The 26,996-nt window shown below is 44.4% G+C and overlaps 1 protein-coding gene across 9 annotated transcripts; it reads right to left on the bottom strand.

Annotated features, from left to right (window-relative positions):
- Positions 1 to 182: 182 nt before the first annotated feature.
- On the bottom strand, positions 183 to 26,996 carry LOC147015709 (uncharacterized). 9 transcript variants are annotated; one of them, XM_085848138.1, is made up of 4 exons: positions 26,500 to 26,864; positions 12,021 to 12,112; positions 8,739 to 8,776; positions 183 to 7,444 (listed from the first exon to the last, which is right to left on the bottom strand). In XM_085848138.1, the coding sequence occupies exons 2-4, from the start codon at positions 12,101 to 12,103 to the stop codon at positions 5,919 to 5,921; spliced, it is 1,647 nt and encodes a 548-aa protein (XP_085704264.1). In that variant the 5' UTR covers positions 12,104 to 12,112; positions 26,500 to 26,864; the 3' UTR covers positions 183 to 5,918. The 9 variants fall into 9 exon arrangements, 7 of the variants coding, with proteins under 7 accessions (XP_085704264.1, XP_085704268.1, XP_085704269.1 ...); XM_085848142.1 differs by lacking the exons at positions 12,021 to 12,112; positions 26,500 to 26,864 and adding an exon at positions 26,975 to 26,996 and having other exon boundaries at positions 8,705 to 8,776; XM_085848143.1 differs by lacking the exon at positions 12,021 to 12,112 and having other exon boundaries at positions 26,500 to 26,863.

Below are 26,996 nucleotides of genomic sequence, written 5' to 3'. Positions count from 1 at the left end.
ACGACGTAGATATGCTTTGGAAGGTAATTCAGACCAAAATGACATAAAATAGTGAAACATTGCTTAAGTTCTGGGACAGAATACCAAGGGTATAATGCAGTTGTGATTGCAAACAAGAAGAGACATGTTCATGAGAAAAGTTTAAATCAAAATACTTTTTAAAACAAAACAAAAAACATATCCTCTGTTACAAATCCATTTTTAATGGCCAATAAACCTTCATATACACCAATCAATCACGTTGAAGTACCCTTTCTTTCAAGGGTTTCAGCAAAGATTTGGCCATGTCCCCAGAATTTTGGGTGCCAGTGTATGCATGTCACCAAGCATGGATCACGCTCGCTTTTGCATCCAATCCCAGTACGTTTAAAACAACAGAAGTGGAAATCATCCAGATTCCACTTAAACCAAAACCATTCATTCCTTGCACTATGCACAAGTTCTCAAACCTCAAAGTACCCTCTTGAAAGTCTTGTGACAATGTCCGTGAAAACAAAATAGAGTTCATGTTGTCAAAAGTTCAGGTTAAACCATTTATCTTTTAAGCAGCTGGACTGATCCAAACCTATCCCAGGAGAACAGCAAATGTAGATCTCAAATGTACAAAATTCACAATGCCTCTGCACAATACAAAGAATGGGTTAGAGCAAAATTTATAAAAGTTGCAGGTAGCATCATCTACAAATGTTAGACATGAAGGATAATCTACAATGCTACTACAGTATCATGTAATTTGAATTCAGACCCTCCACAAATACTGTAAGAGTACAACACGCAACTGTCATAACCAAATGGGCACCTGGTTACTTCTGTTACACCAATAGATAACTTTGGTACAATGCAATCATGAATAGAGTCCAAAATTGATAAACTAACAAACTGTCTAAGGGACACGCTCTTGCTCAGTCCATTCAATCACCAAGGAAGGAATCACAATGGCTACAGCTTGTGACAATGCGCAATGTTTAAATTGCGTTTGCTGAAAAGGCTCTGGTTGAGACTCCCTCTATCAAATCTCATTTCCCTAACAGACTACTCCTTGGAGCAAGAGAGCTTCTCTCCTGTGAAGTTGAACCGTCATCAGCAACTGCTCCTGATGGAATAGTTGTACTCCTATTCAAAACCTGTGCACATCTGAATCAGCTGTTCTTCAAATCCTTCATGAAGGATTGCCTTCCCTCACTTTTGGTGGCTTTGGGTCATTCCTATCTATAAGAAGGGTGCCAAGACAGATCAGTTGAATGAATGACCACCAAGCCTTCTTCCCATAATCAGCAAGGTAATGGAATAAATCATCTCAGCAGACTTTAAAGATCTACTTCTTCCACAACTCTTTCATAACAGATCGTCAATTTTGGTTTCATCATGACCGATCCAACTTCAATTTGTGCCTTCTGCCAAATAGGCAATTGGATGGACATTCTAAACTCAAGTAAGAGATCAAAAATTTTTCGCTGGATATCTCTCGAGCATTCAACAGTCTGGAACTCACTCCTGAAAAATCAAAATTTCTGCCCAGCACATCCAGGTTAGATTTTTTTTAATGCCAGGTGGATTTTCTCCAGGCTCTTGAGCAATACATAGCACTACATGGCATTCTAACTCCTGTCCTTTCCTTGGAGGCTGGTGTCCCTCATGGCAATGTCTTGGAACCTATCCTGTTCTTGGTTTAATGTCATCTCAGCCGACAGTTCCATTGTCTGGCTTGCATGCCCCAACTTGTGATACTGCTTGTATGTTCGTTCCTTCTCCATTTCTCAGTCCTCCTTTGTATGACAGCTTCCTCTGTTCCATCACTGTGTCAAAAATCACTCAGCTCTTCCAATATCAGGTGAATATGAAATACAAACAATTAAGAAACCAATTATCAGTTGGCGACCAAATGAAGTACGAGGGTCGGTATGAAAGTAATGCCTCTTATTTTATGTCTCACCGAATATAATTACAATTAAAACTAGAACTGCAAGCAGTGATAACGGCTTCCAAGTCTGACATTGTCAGAACATCGCACTTTATGGCTGAAGTTAAGAACTTGATCGTGTGATACATTTGTAAGGATTCCAAGAAGCATCGTGGTTTCAGTGATTTTTAAAGGCTTTCCTTCTATCTAATATGGCTGCCTGACCATGTGACTGACATAAACATAGTTTACCTTTGGGGAAAAAATGTTTGCAGTCAGCCATATCTAAGGTTTCATAACGACCAGTTCATCAATTTTGAAGATAAATATTTTTCAAAGTTTTTTTTTTCAATCCAATATTGCTGCCAAGCCATGTGACTAATAGTTTCAACACTTTTTCCACATGGGTATGCAATCATATATTTCAAGTTTGGTCTCGATCAGATAAACGGTTCTGGAGAAGGGGATTTTCAAAAAAAAATCCTCAAGTCCAAGATGGCCACCATACCACGTGAATGATGACATCATAGTTTGGAAGAAAAAAAATCCCCATAGGGAGTTTAGCATATATATGAAATTTTGCATTGATCTGTCCAGCAGTTCTGGAGAAGAAGATTGTTAAAGGTTTTCCTTAAATCCAAGATGGCCACCAAAATGGTCGACCAATCAAAAAGATCGACCATGACAGCAGCACACCTTCTAAACATGTCTGATAAGTCTGCAAAGTTTCAGTATCACCGGTCTTACCATTTTTAAAGAAAAACTCAGGTCACAAAATCTGGTGGAAGAAAATTCTAAATAATAACAATAAACTAGCCAGGAGGCGACGATGGTTCGCAGGCATTATTGAACAATGCCGCGATAGGTACAATTGAGTTCGTGGAAGCTTTTGAGGAAGTTCTACCATTAAAACCTATCTCTTCCATCAAAATTGACCAAATCAAATCGGATTTTTTTATATGTTGTACTTATGGACATTACGCACAGCTTATCTTATATATTATTTCCGAGTTTGTGGTTTCGTGTGGCGCTATCTTCCACTTTGTTCTGCGCTCGAGTAACGTGATATTCGGCTTACATTATCTCAAAGACCATATGAGGTGCATGGTACAAAAAAAAGTAAATAAAATGGTTCTGAAACAGTGAAATCGTATTCCACTTACTGCATTAAAGTAAAATTACTACTGATACTCTGCATCAGTTCCTTTCTCAAACACACCCACCCCAACATGTCGCGCAGAGCGCGGGTTATGCTGGTAGGAAATGAAATTGCGAGAAAAAAATAAATAAAAAGTTCAAGTGGGATGGGCTCCGCCCACAAGGGGTGTAGGACGCCCCTCATACAAAAAGACACAACCAGACAATGATACCTAGCTTGTGTCCAAGTTTCATCAAGATCGGATCAAACGTCACGGAGCTATGCTCTGGAGAGAGTCACAAACAGACAGACAGACACACAGAAAATAGTGGTCACTGCTGGTGCCCACGAACCAAAAGAAAGCAATAACGATATACTGAAGCTTTTTGTGCTCTTCTTCTCAAGGTAAACAAGGTAAATCACAGCAAGAGAAACAAGGAAGTAAAAGAATGTGCATACAATATAAGCATGTCTTTGTATAATCAGCATTGATTGGTTGGTTGGAATACCGATTTTACAAAGACATGCTGATATATGCACATTCTTTTACTTCCTTGTTTCTCTTGAGAAGTAGAGCATGAAAAGCTTCAGTATGTCGTTATTGTTTTTTTATATTTTAAAGTTCTGTAGTACTAAACACTTGTTCAATAATATTAATAAAATCATAATAATCAGACCAATAATAATAATAAGGCTTCCAAAATTCATTGGAGGCCTTGATTACAGGGACTTTGCATGCTTTTTGTGGCAGATACGGTTATTTTTCCACATAGTCTCCATCAACCGTAATTCACTTTAATGAGTGCATCGATCCAACTCTTGCTTTCTGATGTCACTGCGGTTGCAGGCCGATCACTGAGGTTTGTCTTCGAGATCGGTTTGCCCACTTTTGAAAATGCTTTTCCCAATGTCCAACAGTGTCCACATCAATGGGAGAGTTGCCCTACACATTCTTAAAACGCGTATGAATATCCACTGGAGGGACCTTTTCAGCAATAAGAAATCCAATAACTGTTCTCTGCTTCGTATGCACATATAGCCATTTTGCAAGTGTGGTGTGATGTGGTCACATGATCGATCACAGTGCCACTTAACTTAAAATGGGTGAGAAATACAGACCTTTCATTGTGATCTCCCAAGACACTGGTTACGAACTGAAAAATAAGAGGCATTTCGTACCACCACTCGGAATTTGTCTCAACTGCCAGTATCCTCTGAACTAATCTTTACACCAATTTCAAAAAACAACTCAGCTCAAGGTTATGAAAGCATCAAATTGCTTTCATACCCTGGTCTGCAAGAGAACATGGCATCCTACTAAACCATCTAGCATTGTCCCAACTGTGTCTCTGCCATTCCCATTGAAAGTCCAGTTATATAGGCATTCTTGTCGAATGTCACAACTTTTTTCTCTCTCTCAATTAAGCTAGGTTCTGTTTGTCACTCTTCACTCACCCGGATCGCACTCTGAATCGAGCACGATTCTTTGCTCTCTCTCTCTCTTGCCATGCATTTCCCTTCATGCTCTTGCTTTGTCCACAATCAAGCTTTTGCTCCACTCTTCACAGTCCTTTTGGCAGGTGGTCCATCGACATAATATCGTGAAAAAAAAAAAACAGAAGAAAAGAAAACTGTTCTATTGTCCACAGCCAAAAGTACAACATAAAACTCCTCGAGCAAACGAAAAAGATGAAATCGTCCATTTCATTAAATACCAACTTGAACAAACCAATGACATTCATTTGATACTTCACGCAATCAATTGTAAAGTCAGGAAAAGAGTAGAGGCAAAAACTGCTCCAAAAGTCTCATTTGTTTACAATGTCACACAAGGTCAGCCTTTTAGCAGAGAGTTTGTTTTTAGATTTGACTGCAAAGTGACATTTAAGGATTGTTTGAAACTAGATCTTGTTTGGTGCATCGAATATGTTGCAACAAATGAAATTCATTAAATCGATTTGATGCTCCAAAATTATTTGCAACTACGACACATATCAGGTAGCAAATCATTAAAGGTTACAGGTAGAACTATAGATGAAGAAAGAAGATCGAGAAGAAGTTCAATCCTGAGGAAGAAAGATTTAGCGCCAATTTCACAGTACTCCAAAAAATTTAAAACTCTTCAACTGTGTTTTCCCACCTAACATCTCCATTATTGTTAAAAAATAGCCTGCATTTTACCCCCAAAACACACACACACACACACACACACACACACACACACACACACACACACACACACACACACACACACACACACACACACACACACACACACACTTATGACAATGGCAAACGAATAGCATAAAGTCTGACAAAACAAAAACTAACATACTGTATAACATGTGACCTTTATGCGCAGTCTGTGTTCCATATATACTGAAGGAACACAATCATGATAACACATCACCGATCCTCGTAGTGCTGTTCAGTTTGTTGTGAGGTGCACATCACTGTGATGTGGTCTTCCATCTGTCCCAGAGCCTCTCAGAATGGCCAGTTTGATTTGGTGTTGGTTATTACAGGGCCACATGCATACTGGACTCAAGAGGAAGTCTACTTTCGGAGGCAATCCAACATGCATCACCACAAGGCCATAGTTCTCAATGACCTTGAAAGCCAGCAAAAAGTTTTTAACTGCCTTCACGTGGTTCCAAACAGAGCGTTTTTCAAAGGGACATTTGTCCATGCAGAAAGGCAAAATAATCCAGGCCTATATAATGGAAAAGTGGATGGGCATTCAGAACAAAACAAAACAAAAAAAACCTACAACTTAAGAACAATCCCAATCTAAATGTGCTGTAGGACACAAATTCAAATAATGTACTGTGGTGTTCTCAACAATATGTTGAAGCCTGTGAAAATTAAAATAAAAACATTCTACAGTGGAGACAATGGCATGCTGGGGGAGCTATGCAAAATATCTTGAATTGGTGATGATGATAGAGACGCCTGCATTAGACCAAGCGTCCTGCAGCCCTGTCTCTGATGTTGTACGACGTGGTTGCGAGTGGTGAAACGGCGGTGGCACAGCTCACAAGCAAAGATGGGTGCACCGATATGCAGCAGAGCATGGCGCACAACATTGCTACGGTCATTGAAACGCTTCCCGCACACGAGGCAAGAACGCAGGCTCCTGTCAACATGCACACGGGCATGCCTCCGCACAGCAGCTGTACTGCTTGCGACTGTCACACCACAAGCCTTGCACACGACAGAAGACCAGCCCATTTCATCGTCACCACTCACTCCCTCCAGCACAGGTTCGTTTGTGCCTTTTCTGGAAGTCCAGACTCCTGACGGTGGGCCTCCGTCATCCCAGAGTGCTCCACAGCTGCGGCAAAAGCCCTCCACAACAGCAGCCTCATCCAAAGCGAGGCCACAGGCTCGGCAGCTCAATCCGGGGACCTCTGCACGCGGTGAACGAGGAGCCATTCCACCACTTGCCAATGAACGAACACACTGAACATATATTGTGGAGAATTGTGATGTGGGCAAACTTTCCAAATTTTCTTCATCGGTTCTGGAATCTTGCAAGCTGCCATCACCAGCAACCCGTTGCCTTTCATCTGACAAACTACTTCCTTCATCATTTTCTTCCATTGGTTCCTGCTTCACAGACCACACTTGAGGTTTTTCTTCATGTTTTTCAATAAGCTTTCCTGAATCGCCCAGCTCCGTGCCATTATCTGTACCGTTTTGAATGGCTGAAGGTTTAAGCAAGCGAGACTGCAGAGATGCTTCACCAGCAAACATCCCACTAAGCCACCCTTTGCCCTTGCCATAAGGTGTACTGCTGTTGTGTATGTTCCGCATTGAATGCATCAAGCTCCCATCTTTCAAAATATGGACGGCAGGCACGACAGAAGGGCCCTCTGAATCACTCGGTCCTGACATGCGTTCGCTTGGCCCTTCTGTTGGATTAGAGGGTCCATTCGTAGCTCCATCATCATCTTCATCTTCATCTTCATCATCGTCGTCTGGACTCTCAGATTCAGGTGAGCTTGGGGGTGGCATGGCTTCCTGTAGACAGTGTATGCCGAGGGCGGTGGCAGCAACCCTCAGCCGGGACAGGTCCGTGCGTGGCACGCTCAGCTGCCCACGGTAGATAAATTCAAGCACCTGCTCAAACGTCTCCACAGAGATAAAGTCGAGAACAAATGGTCCCAGGGTGCTGCAAGGTTCGGCGAGGAAGAGCGAGCGGAAGTAGCGACAAGTGCTACTCAGCACAGCCTTATGAGCGAGGTACCGACGGCTCTGCACTTCAACGACGACGTCACAGAAGGAACCCGTAAGCCGCAGCTCACACAGTTCTTGCAGCAAGTCTGAGAGGCGACCGCCATTTTCCAAAGATACATTCTCCACGGTTTCCTCCATGTTTATTTTTCGACCTCCTCCTGCCAATGCTTGAAAAGGGAAAGAGGTGACAGGTATAAAAAAACAAAAACAAAATAAATACCATAAAAATAGATCATTGCAAACATTTCCATCAAGAAAGTTTAATTCCTCCCCCCCCCCCCCAACATTAGGACATGGAAAAAAAAGTAACTTGCAGATCAATCCTATTCTATTCTCATGTCAACTCCAACAATTCTCGGTGTTTTCTTTATGGTTTAAATAATAAAATAAATTATAAAAAAGAAAATTAAAAAATATAAATAATAATAATTAAAACTAAAACTACGTTGTCGATGGCACACCATCGCATATTCCTGCACGCACCGCTTTGTCCCATTAACACTAGGTGAAATTTTATCTTGCAAAATGGATTGACTATTCTTTTCTATTTCATGTGCTTTATGACCAAAGACTTACTATGTTTACTAAATCAGAAGTCATTGCAAGCATGTCAACATTTCACGAAACATTAATTTAACACTGTCCAGCAATATAGAACTGTGCATCAACTTAATCATAGGAATGAACTGTGTATAATATTAATTATAATTATTCATAATCAATTAGAAAAATACAGTAAAACCTGTGACATGTGGCCCCCATGAGTGACAAACAAAGTAAGTTCTTTATAAAAGAATTTACCATGTACAATGGTAAATACACTTAAAAAAAAAAAAAAAAAAAAATCTGTCAGCATGACCCCACCCCCTCAGGCCCGGCCCCTAGGGGTCATATCAAAAATCCGAAAGTGTTGTGCACTTTCCCATACATATATCTACTATGTCCCAAAGTTTCAAGTTCCTATTTCAAACAGTGTAGGAGGAGTTACAAGGTAAGACAGACTGACGTACGGATGGACGGCGGAGACAATCACAATATTCCCGCTTTTCTTCGAAAGCACGAGAATAAAAAACAACAACTTGATTTGACACTTTTTATCTCATCTTATAGAAGACCAAATCATCAAAAGTAGTTTATCAGGTGGATGGCCATAATGTACAGTAGCTTTCATCCATCCGTTTTGAAATTGCGGCAATTACCAAATGTGAGGGTGCGAGATACTTGCATGGAGGGGGGGGGACATTAAAAAAAAATACATCGCAAGTACATACACAAAACAGATGGCAATCACGGCATATTGTTTAAATGTAAAATATTCAAAAAATTGGCATAGTCCACATTGACTGTACTTCAAAAACTGAACTATTTCATTCAAAGTAAACTGCAATGATCATTTCTAACCAGCATCACACAACACAGCACCTCACCGGTTTGACAGGATGGTGCAGAGGTAGCACTTGCCTTTGCGCTGATTAATATGGGTTTGAGTCTTGGCTTGACTTGGGGGTGGGTGGGTGAGGTGGGGGTTGGGGGGGGGTGGAGGAAGAAAAAAAAGGGAACGCATTTGCACCTCAAAAGTCTTTACACATCACAAGGTGTGTCATCCCTCTGAAGAACGTTAGCCGAGGTGTCCTATTGCTCGGACACCTGGGCTTACGTGCATGAATGATATATCACATTGCCTGTTCAAGTTTTTCTAGTGCTCAGATAATGTGGATGTGGCCTGCACACATGCAATACACATGACCGCCCCCCCCTGGCCGGTGCCATAGGGTGCTTCTAGATCATGAAATACTCATTATATTACAGCTTGGTATGTGATGTAACCAAGTTTGAATGTAAAATATACATTTATGTTCCACCCACATCTTGCTTCATTCATATTCGTGCTCCGCCAATGTGTTGCGTCATCTCCTCTGGGAGGGGTACGGAGGTTTTGCTCTTCCCTGTCTGGCAGAAGTGGGGTTTTGTGTGGAAAAACCACGGTTTCTACCATTGCACTTGGAGTGCTTCAACATAAAAGTGAAAAGTGATCAAAATCTCTCAATTTTGGTATGCTGCCTGGAGCATCGTTTCTTCAAAGAATCTGGACACTGCTGTTCCCGGCCGGCCTGGACACGCCCGGTCTGGACACGGAGACGTTCCAAGTTAGCAAAAAATAATCTGACTTTACGCACGTCTCACTGCCGTGCAGACAGCCCCCATGTCGAGCTCACTTCACACGCGGTCTGTCGCTGGCTCCCGGGGTTCGTCTAACTCTTCCAGGTCTTCACTCATGTTGAACGCCAGAGCAGAAGCAGCCGAGACCTCTGTCAGAGCAGCCATGGGATGTAAATTGGATGAAGCTCAGTTGCGACTCGAAGAGCAACGGATGCAGCAACGCTTGATGGCTGTACAGCAACAGATAAATCTCGAACAGCTGAAGCTGGAGGAAGAAGCTGCTGTAACTCAGTCCCATTTGGAAGCGGTCTGACGCTCTGTGTTGGGGTGAATTTAACAATATTTCGGCAGTTGGATTATCTACACCTGCAAAGGTGGGAATGCTGTTGTCCAGGAATACCACATCTCCGCCATCATCCATTCTACCTGAAGACGATATTGAAGGTAGTCCAACGGATACCCAGGTATGTGCTGACCCAGCTACATTGCTCGAACCCGTGTCATTTCAGGAAGACCCACTTTCACCAGCAGTCAATGCTGCAGCACCTGCATCCATAGAGAACTCATTGACATCAAACGTGTCCAACAGGCGAGTTCTGTCTGTTCAGTATAACACGATGCCAGCTCCTGGTCTATTGTACACAACACACCAGACACCAACTAATGCTATACACACAACCACCGTGTCATCATCCTTCTCCAATGCTACGTGTCATGGTTGCACATCAACCTCCACTGTGTCAACGTGCCCCGTTATGAGCTTGTGGGTCACAAATCCAGGTTCGGTTACAGCTGCTTGGTATGCCACGGTGTATACTGACCTTATGTCACCGTCTATCCAGTGGGATTACAGCTGACAACCAATCGGGATATTTCTCACCAAATCCAATGTACACCCATGCTGTACCCATATATGGTGAGAGGACGTACACCACACATACGGCAACAACATTACCAGTGTCTCGTCATTCACTATTGGGTCGAGATGTCAAGCCAATCATGCCAACAGTGATGCCTGTCACGCAGGACTGTGTAAACCATCTGTCTCGTCAAGACTTACTTTCAAATAGGATTTCTGTGTTTGACGATAAGCCTGAGAAATTCAGGACATGGTGTGCAGCCTTCCAGAACATGATCAGAGGAGTACTGCTGGTATAGCATCCGATAAACAGCTTAACTTCATGGTTCAACATACGGCTGACGGTACAGAATCCAAAGCACTTGTAGTGCGTTTCAACCGCGTCTACATTTCTAACCCTGATGTTGGTTTGGAGCAGGTCTGGAATCACCTTAAAAGAAAGATTCAACAGCGATGAAGCAGTAAAACAATCATTGCTAAACAAGCTGGAACTTTTGCCTCAAGTCTCTCCTCATGACCATAAAACTTTGCAGAAGTTTAGTGACACCATCGAGGAAATAGAGGCTGCCAAAAATGATGGTTCCCTTTCCAGGCTTGAAGTTTTGGATATATCTGTTTCTCAAACCAATCACAGTGAAGCTTCCACCTGACCTTGTGAATCGTTGGAAGATGGAAAAATAAGGCTGGCACTGCTACAGACAAGAAGTATTCCACGTTTAGAACTCTGTGCCACTGTTCTGGCTGTCAAATTGGTCAACGTTATAACCGATGAGCTCGACATGGAACTCAAGTCAGTCACTTTCCACACGGACAGTTGTGTGGTGCTCAGATATATCAATGAGTCTTGGCGGTTCTATGTGTTTGTGGCAAAGTGTGTTCAAAGGATCCAAATGAGTACATCACCTTCTCAATGGAACTATGTGGAAACCGACATTAACCTGGCAAACCTGGCCATTCACTCCGTAAAAGCCTACGACATGATGGAGTCATTATGGCTGTGAGTCAATATTTCTCTGGGATTCCAAACTACACATTAAACCCACTTTGCCTGCTGTAGAGTTTGTTAACGATCAGGAGTTTGTTCCATGTCCGTATTAGCCAAAAAACATGAACGTTCATTGGGAACACAACATTTCGCACGTTTCTTGAAGTGGAAGTCTGCGATCAAAGGTGTTACTATGTTGATCCACTTCATATGCTTATTCAAGCGAAAGAAGCAGCCAGACAATCACAACGGTCAACATGACCACCAACAACTTCCAGTTCATCTGATAGAGGAGGCCACAAAGACCGTAACTGGCAATGTTCATCGTGAGTCCGATGCCTCAGAAATTCACAACCTCACTTGCGGCAAGCAAGTGGATAAGTCCAGCGCCCTGCACAAATTTAATCCTGCCTTCGGTGATGAAGGAATTATAAGAATTGGTGGTAGACTCAACCGAGCAGATCCAAGTGACAATGAGCAACATCCAGTCATGCCACCCAAACAGCATCACATTCCAACCCTCGTTGCATGTCATCATCATGATCAAGTTAATCATCGTGGTAAACACTTCACAAGTGGTGCTATTCGCTCCAGTGGATATTGGACTGTTGGCAGCAAGCGTCTCATTAATGGTACACTGAATAAGTGTGTCACGTGTCGTAAACTCCAAGGGAAATGAGTACAGCAGCAAATGGCTGATCTTCCTCAACGAGTTCTACCTTCAGCTCCCTATACTCACATCAGCCTCGATGTTTTTGGATTGTGGAAGGTTCTCACGAGTCGTACCAGGGGCAGCGTCTCCTCTGGAAAATGCTGGGCCATATTATTTACCTGCATGTCAATAAGAGCAGAACACATGGAAGTCATTGGCGAGATGACAGCATCATCATTTATGAATACACTGAGTCGCTTCGTGGCCATCTGTGGACTTGTTAAAAACTTATTTTAAAATTGTGGAAGCAACTTCATCGGAGCTCAAAATGTGCTAAATGACACACTGAAGGAAATGGACAAAAAGTTTATCGACAGATACTTGATGGACAACAAAGTTGAGTGGAAGTTCAATGCCCCCTCCCCCCACCCTCACATCACATATGGGTGGTGTGTGGGAACAAATCATCGGTGTCTGTTGTACAATCCTAAATGCGATTCTCTTAGAGATAAAAGTTTCTCTCACCCACGAGCTCCTTACTACCTTCCTGGCGAAGGTATACACTATTGTCAATGCTCATCCACTTGTAATGGTGTTGACAGATCCAGATGTGCCAGATATCTTGACACAAGCGGCACTACTTACCATGAAGACACCACCTCTTTGTACATCACCAGGCGATTTCAGTCGTCCTGTAGATTCGGCTATCTGTGGGGTCATTCCATGTCAAATCATCAAAGAATCTGCTGTCATCTCTCAGATTTTTGTAAAACTTTGGGAACCAATTGGGACCCATGAAAAATGGCAAGAACTCAAATATTTTTTGCTAACAGCCTCTTAATTAGTGAGATACAGACTAATGAACTTTGGACTAATTAGCACGACGTCGCAAATTCAAATGGCCATATCTCTAAAAGTATGAAGCCTGGTGTTGGCTTAGTGGTTAGGGTGGTGGCTTGGGATCCCAGGGTCCTGAGTTCAAGCCCCGTTGGCTGCTGAATTAACACCAGGGGGTTGACTCAGCCTGTCATCCTTCCGAGGTCGTCGAAATGAGTACCAGTGTACTGGTCCCGGTGTATGCCCCGGTTAGAATAGGTGTACCATATCCCTGTGTGTCGTAAGAGGCGACCACGGTTGGCGTCAGGAAGGGCATCCGGCCGTAAAAAACATTGCCTCAAGAAAAAGCCAAACCCCTGCACAGCAGGGAAAAATGGCTGTAAAAACGGTCATTATATCTCTAAAAGTATAACACCTAGAGAGCTGGTTTTGGTGTCATTTTAAAGGTATTTTCATGCCCTATGAATGTGTCTGGGCAACATTTTCCTACCTCCAACCACAAAAAAGTTATCACAAAATATAAACTTCAATCGTGAATCCCCCCCAAAAAAATGCATCCTTCAAATTTCCTCAAATTCATCCCAGAGGTACCTTATGATGTCAAGAAGCTTCCACACAAGTTTTGTGATGGGCACTCCAATAGTTTCTGAGATATGAGCAATAATGTACATGTACGTATGGCATATAGGTTCGAAAATCAGCATTTGTAATGTATTATACAATCATTCTCACCTAGCCATGACAGGGAACACAGGGAACGACCATCAATTGCTTTGAAGTATCATATACTTTCATTTTCAACTGGGCCTGAGGGGAAGAAACAAGTGCTGCTGTTGCTGCATTGAAGAGGAAATTGAAAGCCTAAGTCAGGTTAGTGAACACTGTGTACATGAACTCACTTATTGATTGTATAATACATTACAAATGCTGATTTTCGAACCTATATGCCATATGTACATGTACATTATTGCTCATATCTCAGAAACTATTGGAGTGCCCATCACAAAATTTATGTGGAAGCTTCTTGACATCATAAGGTACCTCTGGGATGAATTTGAGGAAATTTGAAGGATACATTTTTGGGGGATTCACGATTGAAGTTTATATTTTGTGATAACTTTTTTGTGGTTGGAGGTAGGAAAATGTTGCCCGGACAAATTCATAGGGCATGAAAATACCTTTAAAATGACACCAAAACCAGCTCTCTAGGTGTTATACTTTTAGAGATATGGCCATTTGAATTCGCGACGTCGTGCTAATTAGTCCAAAGTTCGTTAGTCTGTATCTCACTAATTAAGAGGCAGTTAGCAAAAATATTTGAGTTCTTGCCGTTTTTCATGGGTCCCAATTGGTTCCCAAAGTTTTACAAAAATTTGAGAGATGACGGCAGATTCTTTGATGATTTGACATGGAATGACCCAGTGGCGACATGTACAGCATTTGGCGAATACCTTCTGGTCACAATGGTGCAAAGAATATCTCCCAACCTTGCAGCCCCGTACACGGTGGCCGACCCTGCAGCGCAAGTCACGAAACGCAACCTTTGTGTCAGTGATATCGTTCTGTTGAAGGAAAATGCTCACAGGAAAGACTGGCCTTCAGAGACGTGATCGAGACATTGCCCAGCGCATATGGTCAGCTTTGAAAAGTGCAAATCCACACCATGAAGGATGGCAAACCCCAGATGTACCTGCAACCTTTAACTGAGGTCATAGTGCTGATAACAGTGAGGGAAGAGTGAATTCCTTCATTGTGTTCTTTCTACTGATTGTGAATTTCATATTCTCATGTTATTTTCCACGAAGTCCCCATCCGTTAGCTATAGTCTGGTCCATGAATTTAGTCACTGTATATGATGTACCAAGTCATCAGTTTGTTTCATTTTTGATCATGTTCAATACAACTTGACAATGGTTCAAGCCAAGGTGGCTACCCTGGTTCTCATGTTCACATAATTATCTTTGCTTAATCAATTGCTGTAGTTCCCTTCGTGAGCAGGTTTTTTTGGCTTGCTGGTTGCATCATGGGTTAGGGGCACGGCTATGCCGCTGATTCAGTGCCCCCTATTATCAGTACACTGGTGCTCATTTCGCTGACAGCGGAAGGTTGGCAGGCTTTGTCAACTCTGGTGTTAATTCAGTGGGCCAGCTGGGCTCAAACCTCAGGACCCTAGGATCCCAAGCCACCACCCAAATCGCTAAGCCAACGCCAGGCTACCAATTGCTATGGTGGTTGATAGACAAACCAGGCGAGGAGTGTGATGTTACCAAGTGTGAATGTAAAATGTATATTTATGTTCCACCAATGTCTTGCCTCATGCACATTTGTGCTCTGCCCATGTGCTGCATTCCTGGGAGGAATGCAGAGGTTTTGCTCTTCCCTGTCTGGTGGAACAATGTGGTTTTGTGTGGAAAAGCACGTTTTTTAACCGTTGCACTTGGAGTGTTTTAAAAGAAAGTGAAAAGTTATTAAAACCGCAGTGTTGGTAAGCTGCCTGGATCATTCTTTCTTCAAAGAACCTGGACACAGAGGCCATGCCAGGACATGGTGCACATAAATAAAGTAGTCTAAATTTTTCACTTTCAGACACATTATACTGAGTGCACTATCTAAAGACATAGCAGGTGTGAGGTTCGAGAGGATCAGGTGGGGGGGGGGTGTAACGGTTGTGACAACCAGGCAAAACTTGGACAGGAGCATAGACTGATCGAAGGGTCGTTTCGGCAATTTCAATAATCCAATTACGAAAACAAGCCTCACCAAATAATGGTATTTTTTAAGGTTAATGGCCATCAATGGTAAATAAAAAAAGCAGTTATCAATTTAATAATCCTGTTCTGGGAACAAAAAGGATAATCTGGGAATAGTTTCACTTTGGAAGAAAAAGCCCCCCCCCCCCCAAAAGCTCGAATTTCTGAAATACAAAACCTCATGAGCAGTCTTGAGGCCACTTGAGGTCCAGGTCCTCTTGCTTTAGGCCTCAGAGTAAGAGAAAGTGGGACTCGCCACAGTTATTGAAGGGCTCGAAATCAGTGCCATGTTCACTACACCAAATTTTAAAATCCTTGTGTTATTATAACCAGCACATTACCTGTAGGGTGATTGCGTCACCCACACACGCATGCACACATACACACTTCCAACAACTCAACAAAAAAAATCTCAATTCCCCTCCCAACCCGAAGGACTTAATCCCCGACCCACACTCAAGCCTTCAACCGCCTTCTCATCCCCCCAAACCCCAACTGAAAGTCCTCAACCACCCCTTCCCCTTTCCAATGTTGTCCTTACACTCACCCTCCTCCCACTAATAAAAACAAACAGGCATTTCTAAATCGAAACAGTGGAACATGTAACAAGTAACGATTTCTGCTCCCCTATTATGCCATCACTGTTTTCACAGAAACCATTCACAATTTCAAGAGAAAATAGTCGGAAATAACGGCAAACCTGCACAACCTCTGTAGTAAAAGTGCTACTTGAGAGGAGGAGTTCCAGAGGGTAACCAGAGGGGTCGGCGAGGGCAACCCCAAAGGGGTCGTTGAGGGTAGATTCCCTTGACTTCCCCCTCGCAAACCCAAGTGCTCGACCTCCCCCTCGCAAACCCAAGTGCTCGACCTCCCCCTCGCAAACCCAAGTGCTCGACCTCCCCCTCGCAAACCCAAGTGCTCGACCTCCCCCTCGCAAACCCAAGTGCTCGACCTCCCCCTCGCAAACCCAAGTGCTCGACCTCCCCCTCCCAAACCCTAAGGCTTCAATCCAGTCCCCACTCCAGGCTTTTAAATCCCTCCCACCGAACACAAACCGCAATTGAAACAGCAATGGCATGGCTCCTACATGTCATGGCCCATCATGGTCACCTGGCCAACTCAAATCATGTGAGATATGTGGCAAACCCATGGAATTGAAACTCTCAAGTGACTATGAACAGCCTAATTGTGTCAATAAACGACCCTAAACTAATTATTTTCTTTCTGACACAAAAGTAAGTCGCCGATTTATGTCGAGTATATTTGTGTTGTTTTGATAGAATGTAATTAACACATTATGGGCAATCGTCGATTTAAGTCATGGTCGTCCAATAACTGTTTAAATTTTTTTAGGACAATGTACTTCCATTTGTCTGATACGCGGGGTGCACATCTTTGTTATTACACCATTTAAATAAATGCTTTAGTGTCCGATGTTCTTCCTCGCTGTTTACCTATTAAATACACACATAAAGTCTCTTGGTCTCCGAGTAATTCGAATTACACCGATTGCAAACGAGGGAAGGGAAGCATACACCAGAGACAGACTTGACAAGGCACTACAGGGATTTTTATGGGGGAGACATGTTTTAAAGCTCATTCTTCAGATTGGACAGATGCTGTTTTCTGGCTCTGAGAGTGGGCAAATGCTTGTTACAGGCTTTGTGGAATGATATGATATTGCCTTCCAGGAAGAGAAGACAAGTCGTTTCAGAGCAACTGCTTCAACACAGGATTCAATACACAATGGGTGGTCAGAAGGGTAGGATAATTGAAGATGAGATGGGATGAACCTGTGCATGAGAGAAAGCAGGTTTCTGTGCAAGACTTACCAAGCTGAATTAATATATGTGGCAGTGGATGTAAGAGACCAGTCCTGAAGAGAGATGGCTGTATGGAGTCACTGCCAATCTGCCTGAGTGAACTGCCAGACTCACAAGTGTTGAAACAGCTCTCTGAGAATTGTCAGAGAGATGACAACTTTCACAAATATATGATCAGATGAAGAGCAGGAGACATTTGCTGGAAAGTTAGTCATCACCACATCCAGAAGGGAGGATTTGTTATGTGGAGAAATCTGGGTTGAAAAGTTTACAGATCGAGTCAGTCCCATGGAGTCAGAGAAGTCGTTTGCTGAAGAGCCATGGCTGGCGAGAGAGGTACAAACAGCCAAGTCGCATGGTGACAATATAAAATGCCACATATGAGGAAGAGAGAGTTTGGATGAGCGGTTAAAAGTTTGTCCATGCTGTCTGAGGAGTCACTGTTAGGACAGCACAACACACAGAGGAACAAGAGGTGGGAGCAGAGGGGAAGTCACAGGCAGAGGTACTCCTTGGGGTTAGAAGGTGCAAGGTTAGTAAAAGGGCAGTGAGAAATAGAGTTATTGATGTAAAACGCAACTCCAGCACCGTGTTTCAGGGCTATCTATCTAATTGGAGGAAACAGTATCCGGGGAGAGACACTAAGGAGTCTGAGACATTCTGTGGGAGGAAGGATTCTGTTAAACAAAATGTGTCTGGTTTATAGGCAGCAGCTTTTATTGAGAGATCAGTCAGGTTAGAGTGGAGACCTCGGATGTTTGAGATCTACACAGCTAGAGACGGGGAAAGGCGTTAGAATGGTGCAGGACGTAGGGGGGGTGGGGGGAGGGAGAGGATGTCTTGCGGGGGAAAGGTGAGGCTTTGGAGGATGCAATGAGGGGGAGGGTTTGAGTGTGTGCAATGTGGAGGAAAGCATTGAGAGGGTAGGGTAAGGAGCGATGCAGAAAGGGGGGGGATATGAAGCTTTGACAGGGTGGGGTGGATGCTTTTCCTGATTCCATATTCCCAACTCTCACAGACGGAGATTAACATCATAAAAATTGTTCAACACAATATTTTGCAAGATGACTGAATGATCCTTTGATCCATCGGTTGTGTTTTCAAGTCGTGGTCATTCTTTTGTCCACAGCCTGATAGAGTACTGCTCTCCACGCTGGGCTGGTGCTCCTGCCTCCCACCTTTCTCGGCTTTACGCTGTGGAAACCAAGGCATTTCGGATCATTGGTATCTCCTGCGATGAGGCCAACTCTTTGGGACTCTCACTCTCTCACCGCAGGCAGGTCGGTGGTCTTTCTGTCTTCCACTGTCTCCTCTCCGGTCTCGCCCTCCACCCCCCCCCCGCTGTATCTGCGATTTGTCCCCACCATATTTCCGCAGGGCATTCAAGGTCCGCAAGCAACCCCCTTCTGGTAAAACTACCAAAATCATGAATCACTGCTCACCTTCACTCTTTCATTCCTCTTTTTCCCCGCCTTTGGAATAAACTCCCTCACTCTGTTCAATCCCATTCTTCCCTCCTGGCCTTCAAAACAGCTGTTCACCACCACCTCTTACCGTCCCCCATCCAAATCATCAATCTTTTCTACTCTACAGCTGTTAATCCACCCCAAACTCACCTCCTTCAAATCTCTGCTTTCCTTTCTGAAAGTCCCTGAAATGTCCATGTTGTGTACCCCATGTTTCCCGCCACATCCCTCTCCCTTCCACAGATCTCCTAATGTCTCTGTTCCCCACTGTTTTGTCCTTCCCACTCCCACCCCTCTTGTCTCATGACCCCTTGCTGTGCATTGTGTGTTAGCTCTAATATGAGCCAAGACAAGGTATACAAAAAAAAAAAACACAAACGGAAGCTTCACGTTCTTCACTTAGACGTCAAACACCTGGAATACGTTTTTCAATCCTCACAAATCTCATACTCTATCTCTCGCCGAAAAGCCCGTCTGGAAACCCTCCCCGGCCCCCAAGGGCCTCTTGAGGAAGTTCAGTCATTCAAACTCCTGGGTCTTACTGTCAGCCATGACCTTTCTCTTTGGCAAACCACATTTCAAAGTTGGCCTCCAAAGCCAGCTGCCGACGTTGTACAAAGTCTTTCCTTGGCACACCTGAACCCTTATCCACAAACAAGGCCTTCATCTGCAGCTTGATGGAGTGCTGGACACCCTGCTGGGCTGTCTGCCTCACACCTTGAAACCAAAGCCTTCAAGATTATTGGAATCTCCCACGATGAAGCAGTCTACGGGTCTATCTTGATGCTATCACAGACAGGTCGGTGGCCTCTCTGCATTAAACAGTCTCCTTTATGGTCTTGCACCCTCTGCTCTTTCCATGCCTTGTCCCCACCCCCACTTCCAGGTTTCTGCAAGTCACACACAGTCCACAATCAACATCCTTCTGGTCGGACTACCTAAATCCACGGTGACTGCCTCCACTCATTAGTTCCTATTTTTCCCACCTGTGAAACCCATTTCCACATTCTCTTCAATCTCATTCTTCCTTCCAGGTCTTCAAGACAGCTGTTCACCAGCATCTCAAATTGTCCCCAATCCAAAACCGTGATCTTTTCTCGCCTCGATAAACCTCACCCCCACCCCCCCTCCCTAATTTACAGTTTTCCCTCCTGAGTGTTGCCTTCTGTATCCATCTTATCCACCCTATGCATCCTTTCCTGCCACTCATTCCTCCCCACACCCATTGCTTGTCCAAGTCTGCCTCCATCTTGGCCTTCAACGTTGGTGTTGGTGTTCGTCTCTGTGTGTGCTGATGCATTCAGTGTACCAATTCTAACTCTTCCATGAGCCTCGACTATGCATAGAAAAATAATAATAACCAAGTGAAATCCTTCAATACAGCATGTGTGGTGAAGCACATGAGTACACTGATGTTAAAATATGCAATCTCTGCCTTTTCATTTGAAAAACAATTAAAAAGCGTACTTGATATTTGAAATGTAAAAATCTTGTTATTGTGATAAGTTATTGTGATATAAGATAAGATATATATATATATATATATATATATATATATATATATATATATATATATATATATATATATATATATATATATATATACATATATATATTGTTGTGGTTGACCAAATTCGCAAACCACCATTCAGGTCCCTTAGGTGAGATATCTCGGTAAGTATATGTGTAGTTAGGCCCAAACCCATTGTCTAGAGGGAATAAATGTCATTCATGCGTGCTGCGACTCTTCAGGATAGCCGTTTTTCTTTTACTATCTTTATTTTGGACCAACCGCCATGATTACCACCACCAACCACGTCTCAACAGTCGTCACAACATCAACCACCCACCACAACGCCGCTTCACCACAACAGCCACGACCTTTGCCGTCACACCTCGCAACGCCACCGTTCTTGCGCCGCTTGTGGGTACCGGTATTGGACTCGTGCAGGGCGCGCGCTGAACAGCGTGTACAAAACCACGGACTTTCCGCTCCAAAAACGGATCAAAAACGACTCACGCCCACTTTTGTTCCGTCCAATCGGTGAGCGAGGGGCGATTTGGCCCCGCCTCCAGGGCGTTGGAGGGCGGTCGCTATATGCAAATTCATGGATCAAAAAGCATTCACGCCCACTTTTTCTCGGGCCAATGGGGAGTGAGGTGAAAGGTCGAAGGCAGGGGGTCAAAGGCGAAGCCACGGGGCTTATATAAGCGGCTGCGTTCGTCAGAAAAGGGTTGTCGTGTGCGTTGGAGTTGAGTGCAGTTGGGAAGTTCGCAGGAGGAAGAGTTCGGAGTTGGAGTCGGAGCGAAGAGGACGGAGCTGTGGAGAGGGGGCGGCGGCGAAGGCAGACGAGGGGGTGCTCGCGTCGGTGCCGGGAGCTGCACACCAGGGAGGCCGACGGCGCGACCTGGTCGAGGTGGAGACGCTCGTCGCGGGACCCGAGACAGAGTAAAAATCCTCCTTTCCCCGAGCATCAGCAACCCCCTCCTGTTTCCCCCCGCGCTGAGATAGTGCGACCAAGGGGGCCCCCTTCCCACCCCCTACCAGACACTGTCCGCGAGGCCCGCGGAGTTGAGGCACCACCGCCGCTCCGCGTCTCATCACCAGACGGGTAGGCCCGACACGGTCTCGGCCCCAGGCCCGCCTACCCCCTCATCCTGGAGGGTGGTTCTCTTTTCTTTTGCTTTGGGAATGTGTGTTGTCGGCGCCGTCTGTGAAGTAAAATTGTATAAGTGTTGCCGTGTGCTCGCGTAATCGGTATTAGATCTGCATTGTCGCATTTGCTTTTTGTCTTCTTTTCTATGTGCTTTTGGTGGAATTGTATATGTGTGCTTTCCGTTCATCGCGAATAAATGTGCTTTATGTTGAACTGCTTTCCCGCTTCGCTTCGTCATTTCTCTCATTGAATCCTCATCTTGCTTCACGTAAAGGGTTGGTAGTGGGCTGAATTCGCCCGATAATTAATCGAACCGTCGAGGCCGACGATAACACCGCTCGGTTATCCCGATAGTACGGAACGGGTCGCTTAAGTGGCCCGTGTCCGAAGTCGACCTGCGGCGAGGTGCGATCGCCTGGTCTACCCTCCGTGTGGGTACTTAGGTAGGTCGAATTTGGCGAGCAACCCTATCCCACGCGGGGGCCGATTGGCTCGATCGCGGTGAGACCGAAAGGTCCACCCGTGACTGGTTCCCGGCGTTAGTCCGAGAGGGTCACGACTGGATTGTCCGTCCGGTGGGCGACGTGCCGCGATTCGAGTTACGTGGCCGTCAGCACGCCGGCGGGCGCGAATCCGTAACACATATATATATATATATATATATATATATATATATATATATATATATATATATATATATATATATATATATATATATATATATATATATATATATATATATATATATATATATATATATATATATATATATATAACAGAAGGAATGAAATCGTTCGATACAGCGTGGCAGGAGGCAACAAAAGAATGATAGCATAAGAAGAACTTAGCTTTCAGCATTCGGCGATTGGCACGAAATGCGATGGTGGGCGGAAATAACGTCTTTCAGCGCAAAATGCGATGGTGGGCGGAAATGACGTCTTTCGTTCGTTCGTACATGAGAGGGGCGAGTTTCTTGGTTTTTTCCCGTCAACCAATAAATTAAATGGTTTTCACATATATAACACATTAGTTTCACAAATTTCCATTTTAATACTCGGGTATTTCCGTCAATTCTCGCTATTTCTGTCGAGGTGACGCACTGCCTCTACCGGACAGCCGTCATTGGCCATCTTGTGGCACGTGGGGGGGGGCAGGGGACACTGGAGACGTGGTAGACACCGGGGACATTTCAAACTCGGTGCAATTGTATACAGCGCACGCGCTGTAAAAAGGTGGTAAGGATGGCATGAGCCATAGTCCAGCATCAACATATTCTTATGCTGGCATCTCATTTTCTGGTCAAGTTTCTTGATGTTCGAAGGCGTTAACTTGGCATCCATGCTTTCTTATTGGCGTGGTAAGCCACAGGGAGGTCCTTCCTTTCCAGCTTATCGAAACGTGTATTGATGTACTTTGCAGTGATGAGACGCTTCTCCTCACCAAGAGCATTGTCACACAGCATCACAGTTAAATGATCCTCAGAATGCTTCCCACCAGAGCAGACCTCACCGTTGATGATGGAGCATCAAATCCACCGATGCCTTAAAAAAACACCAGTCTCATCTATGCTGTGGATGTTACAAAAGTCGTAACCAGCACAAAGTTCTGGAACCTTGACTTTCCATTCCTCAACTGTAGCATTGTCAACTCCGCCGCTCTTACCACTCATTTTTCGGAAGACAATGATATGTGTCCTGAAAGCTTCCAGCCACCCATTGGATGCCATGAAGTCATGAATCTTGAGCTGCTGGTGATTTTGAGGGCCTTCTCTTGGACCAGAGAACCGAAAACAGGAAACATTCTCACGGTTATGTCCTTAAACCACTCGTAGAGCAATGCATTGATCTCTTTGTATCCTGTGTTCTGAATTTTTAATTTCAGTTCAAGAGGAACATTGCCCCCAAATTCTTCAACCAGTCTCTCTTCGTCTTCACAATATTTTGGATCTGTACTGTGTCTTTCCACAGCGATGGCCTCGCATGTTGAGCATCTCAGTGTTCACTCTGCAGCTCATGTTGTGCTGGTTGTGCATCTTAATTACCTCCATTTTTATCTCCAACAATAGAAGATAACATGATAACTTCCCAGGATTCACGAAATAAGCAATAGCCTGCTTATTTCGAAGTTCAGAGTTTGTTATCACACTGAAAACTGAGTCGAATTTGAAGATTGAAAATGCAGTCCAAATCAAAGCAGACGATATGAGTGAGCGTACAGAATTGATGAACGAGAAAACACAGATGCACTGAAACATGGAGCTCTGAAGTTCCGTACAAACGCATTTAAAAAAAAAAAAGATCTACGGTTAGTAATGAAGATGGCACTCACACATCTTATACACGTGGCTACACAGACAAGACACACCACAGAACGATTAAACGAGACAAACACAGCCACTGAGTTTGGGGGAAGTGGCATCATATCTCGAGATACTTGGGGTACCAGCAACGTCACAACAATGGTGCCACTTTTCTCAACGGTTATACTGGGTGGTTTGCCATTGCCTTCCCAATGTTGTTTGTCTGTGGTCTGTCCTTTTAAATGCTGAGTATCAAGCAAGGGAGCAGCACGTACCATTTTTAAAGCCTTTGGTACGACTCGGTCGAGGTTTGAACCGCCGACCTCCCAGACGCTCTAACCATCACACCACTGAGTCTGGTATCGATCACAGAGATCTGCAAGAGATCCGTCAGTGTGTTTTGTGTAAAAACTTTTATGCATTGAAAGGTGACTGGATTTACCGATTTACAATGGAATCAATGACCGTAGTGTACAAATTTGAGCTTATGAAAGGAAGCAATTGGGTGGCAGCTGGTTGTGTTAGACGGGTTATTGAATCCGGGTTTTCTCTGCCCAAGAAATTCAAGCGGCTGTTATGAACAGGTGGCCACTAAGGCAGGTTTCACTGTATAACATTCAATTCAAATAATTTGCTCCTCATTCATAAACTGATGTTTGTAGTATTCAGCCAGACAGACAAATGGATAGGACCCAATTACTTAACCCTGCTTTTTGCTTCATGTGCGTGGCATAATAAATACAATTCTATGCGTGGACATAAAATAAAAAAATGCCAATTCGGAAAAAGTTCCACTCCTCCCCCCAATAAAAACACAAATGATCTATTACGAAAGTGGTTCCAATGTTAAAGCAAAGATCCAGATGATGGAAGTTTTGTGAAATGATGACAAGTAAAGTCGGGGCACGAATCCCGGCCAAAGGGAAGTGAGCGCGGCATCACAAACTCGCGTTCAGGTTTTAATTTTCATGCACCTCTTCGGACACATGAGTTGCATGCGACGTCCATACGGCACATGTCAGCAAATAAATTCGCTCAGCATTTCTCATCTTAAAACAGTCCAGATAAATCACAGTTAGTTATCCATGTTTTCAATCTCTTGAGAGATGTCCGATTAAACCATCAATCAAATGACATTCTTTACATGTCAAAAAAAAAGTTTGTTGTTTACAAACTCAAAGGTCAGGGAAGAGCGAGAAAAAAATACAACAGATCAGGACGCAACAGAATAAAAGGAACAGAAGAAAGAGGGGGGAGGGGGCCACAAAATAGAGGGAAACTTGGATAAATAAGGGATGTGTGGAAGAATGAGGGTTAGAGCAGAATATGGGGAATATGGGGGGGGGGGTAGGGGAGGATGCATGGTGTGGATAAGATGGACACAGAAGAAAATTATTCAGAAGGAAAAACTAGGAACTTGGAAAGAAGGGGGGCTTGAGGAGGGTTTGCAGGTGTAGAAAAGATCATCGTTTCGGATGAGAGACGATCTTAGATGGCACTAAAAACAGCCGTCTTGACGATCTGGAGGGAAGAACGAAATTGAAGAGAATGTACAAGTTAGTTCCACAGGTGGAGGGAAAAAAAAAAGAGGAATGAATGAGTGGAAGTGAGCAGTGATTCTGGGAATCTCACCAAGAGTTGCTGGGCTGGCACCCTGTAGAAATGTGGGTTGGGGTGTGTGGGGTGTGGGGAGAGGGGTGGACAGAACACAGAAAGGGCAGTGAATGCAAGACCAGGAGACAGTAGAAGACAGAGAGAAGAGACCACCAAACTGTTTGTGATGTAAAACTGATGGGGGGGGGGGCAGAGACTCCGTTACATCGTGGGAGAGATCCAATGATCTTGAGTCCTTAATATTCCACATTTCCATGCTCCTGTGGTCTGTGAAAAGACCGTGCTGTACCACCACAATGGTCCGGTAAGCCAATAATCGTCATGTCCGTTTTTCCTGCATGTGAGATTGCGATGTTACAATTCAGGAAAACCTCCTAAATTGTATTTTTTGGGGCCGAGAGTTGGCGATTTCAGAATGGTCACGATGTTGTGATTAAAGAGTTTCCCACAGTCCATGCAGATATTAATTTATTACGTCTGCAGTGGAAAGGAAGGGGGGGGGGAATTCGGGGGAACATTTGAGTAAAACGAGGAAAGGGGAGAGGGAGGACTGTGTAGAGTAAGTAGGTGGAAGAGGGAAGGTGTGAATGGTGAGTGAGTGAGTGGTGAGTGAGTGAGTGAGTGGTGTGCCGAGAAATTCTGCCCCGTGGGTTTCATGAAGCACAGATACTTCAACAACTGTTTAAAGGGACACACGGTCGGGAGTGTCACGTTTACAAACCCGCGACTCGTCAACTACAATGGCCGTTCGGATGCGGCTGCAGCGGTCGAACAGAATGATCGCCGGAGGAGACGGACAATAGAGTCAGAGCGGGATCGGTCGGACGGACGGACCGACCGTCGGACAAGCATCTGGATGGACGGCGACGAAGGCAAATCGGCTCGTCCGTGCAGAGTCGGACACACAACACGACAGGACACACGCACCGAACGATTCGGCTATGTGGAGGTAAAAGGGCCCGAACGGCCCGACAGGTACTGACTGGTTTCAGTGCGGCCTAATCAAAGCGACACCGAGAGCTCTTTCGTCTCGAGTCCCTCCGAGCCACCATGATACCCGCTTCCCGGCTCCTCTCGTGAACACCTGTGTGAGAGGAAACGCTGAGGGGGAAAAACTCACCGAGACGGAGCCGGAGACCGCCAGAGCTGCAGACGTTGACAGGTTGTGCAGACAGGCCGCAGCAAGGGGCACTGTACGCTACGTCGCGACCACCATATTACTAATCTTCTTCTTCTTCCTCCTCTTCTCTTCTTCTTCTTCTTCTTCTTCGTCCACAGAAGATAATTGTTTTTCTTCTCGATGTCTCCACTTTGGAGCGAATAAAACCAGTCGGCGCCGACGAACCTGCAAACGTCGATTGAAAAGCGACGGAGAAGGACGAACGCTCAACCTGGAAGTTCAATGACCGCGATCCGAGCCGCGAGTCCTCAACGCGTCAACGACCTGACTCGGCGGCACTCGTTGCGTTGTCCAGTCACCGAAGGATCGTCCCGACCCCGACCCTCGTCACTCTCTTTTAATGAAACAACAACCAATAAAAAAAATTTTTAAATAATAATAATTACAAATACATTCGATATGTCGCTATTTATACTTCATCCATGAACCACGAAGTA

Source organism: Eptatretus burgeri, chromosome 12 (genome assembly GCF_056783735.1).
Source record: "Eptatretus burgeri isolate ZD-2024b chromosome 12, Ebu_testis_v1, whole genome shotgun sequence".
NCBI classification, from domain to species: Eukaryota; Metazoa; Chordata; class Myxini; order Myxiniformes; family Myxinidae; genus Eptatretus; species Eptatretus burgeri.
This window is presented reverse-complemented; position numbering and strand designations above follow the sequence as displayed.

Bases quoted from the DNA above. Each gene is read 5' to 3' on its own strand.
- LOC147015709 (XM_085848138.1), bottom strand. From the start codon at position 12,103: ATGGCCCAGCATTTTCCAGAGGAGACGCTGCCCCTGGTACGACTCGTG. The intron at 8,777-12,020 runs GTGAGTATAGGG...CCCACCCCCAAG, and splicing joins CCAAAAACATCGAGGCTGAT to TCAAGCCAAGACTCAAACCC. The intron at 7,445-8,738 runs GCAAGTGCTACC...TCCCTTTTCAAG, and splicing joins CCATATTAATCAGCGCAAAG to CATTGGCAGGAGGAGGTCGA.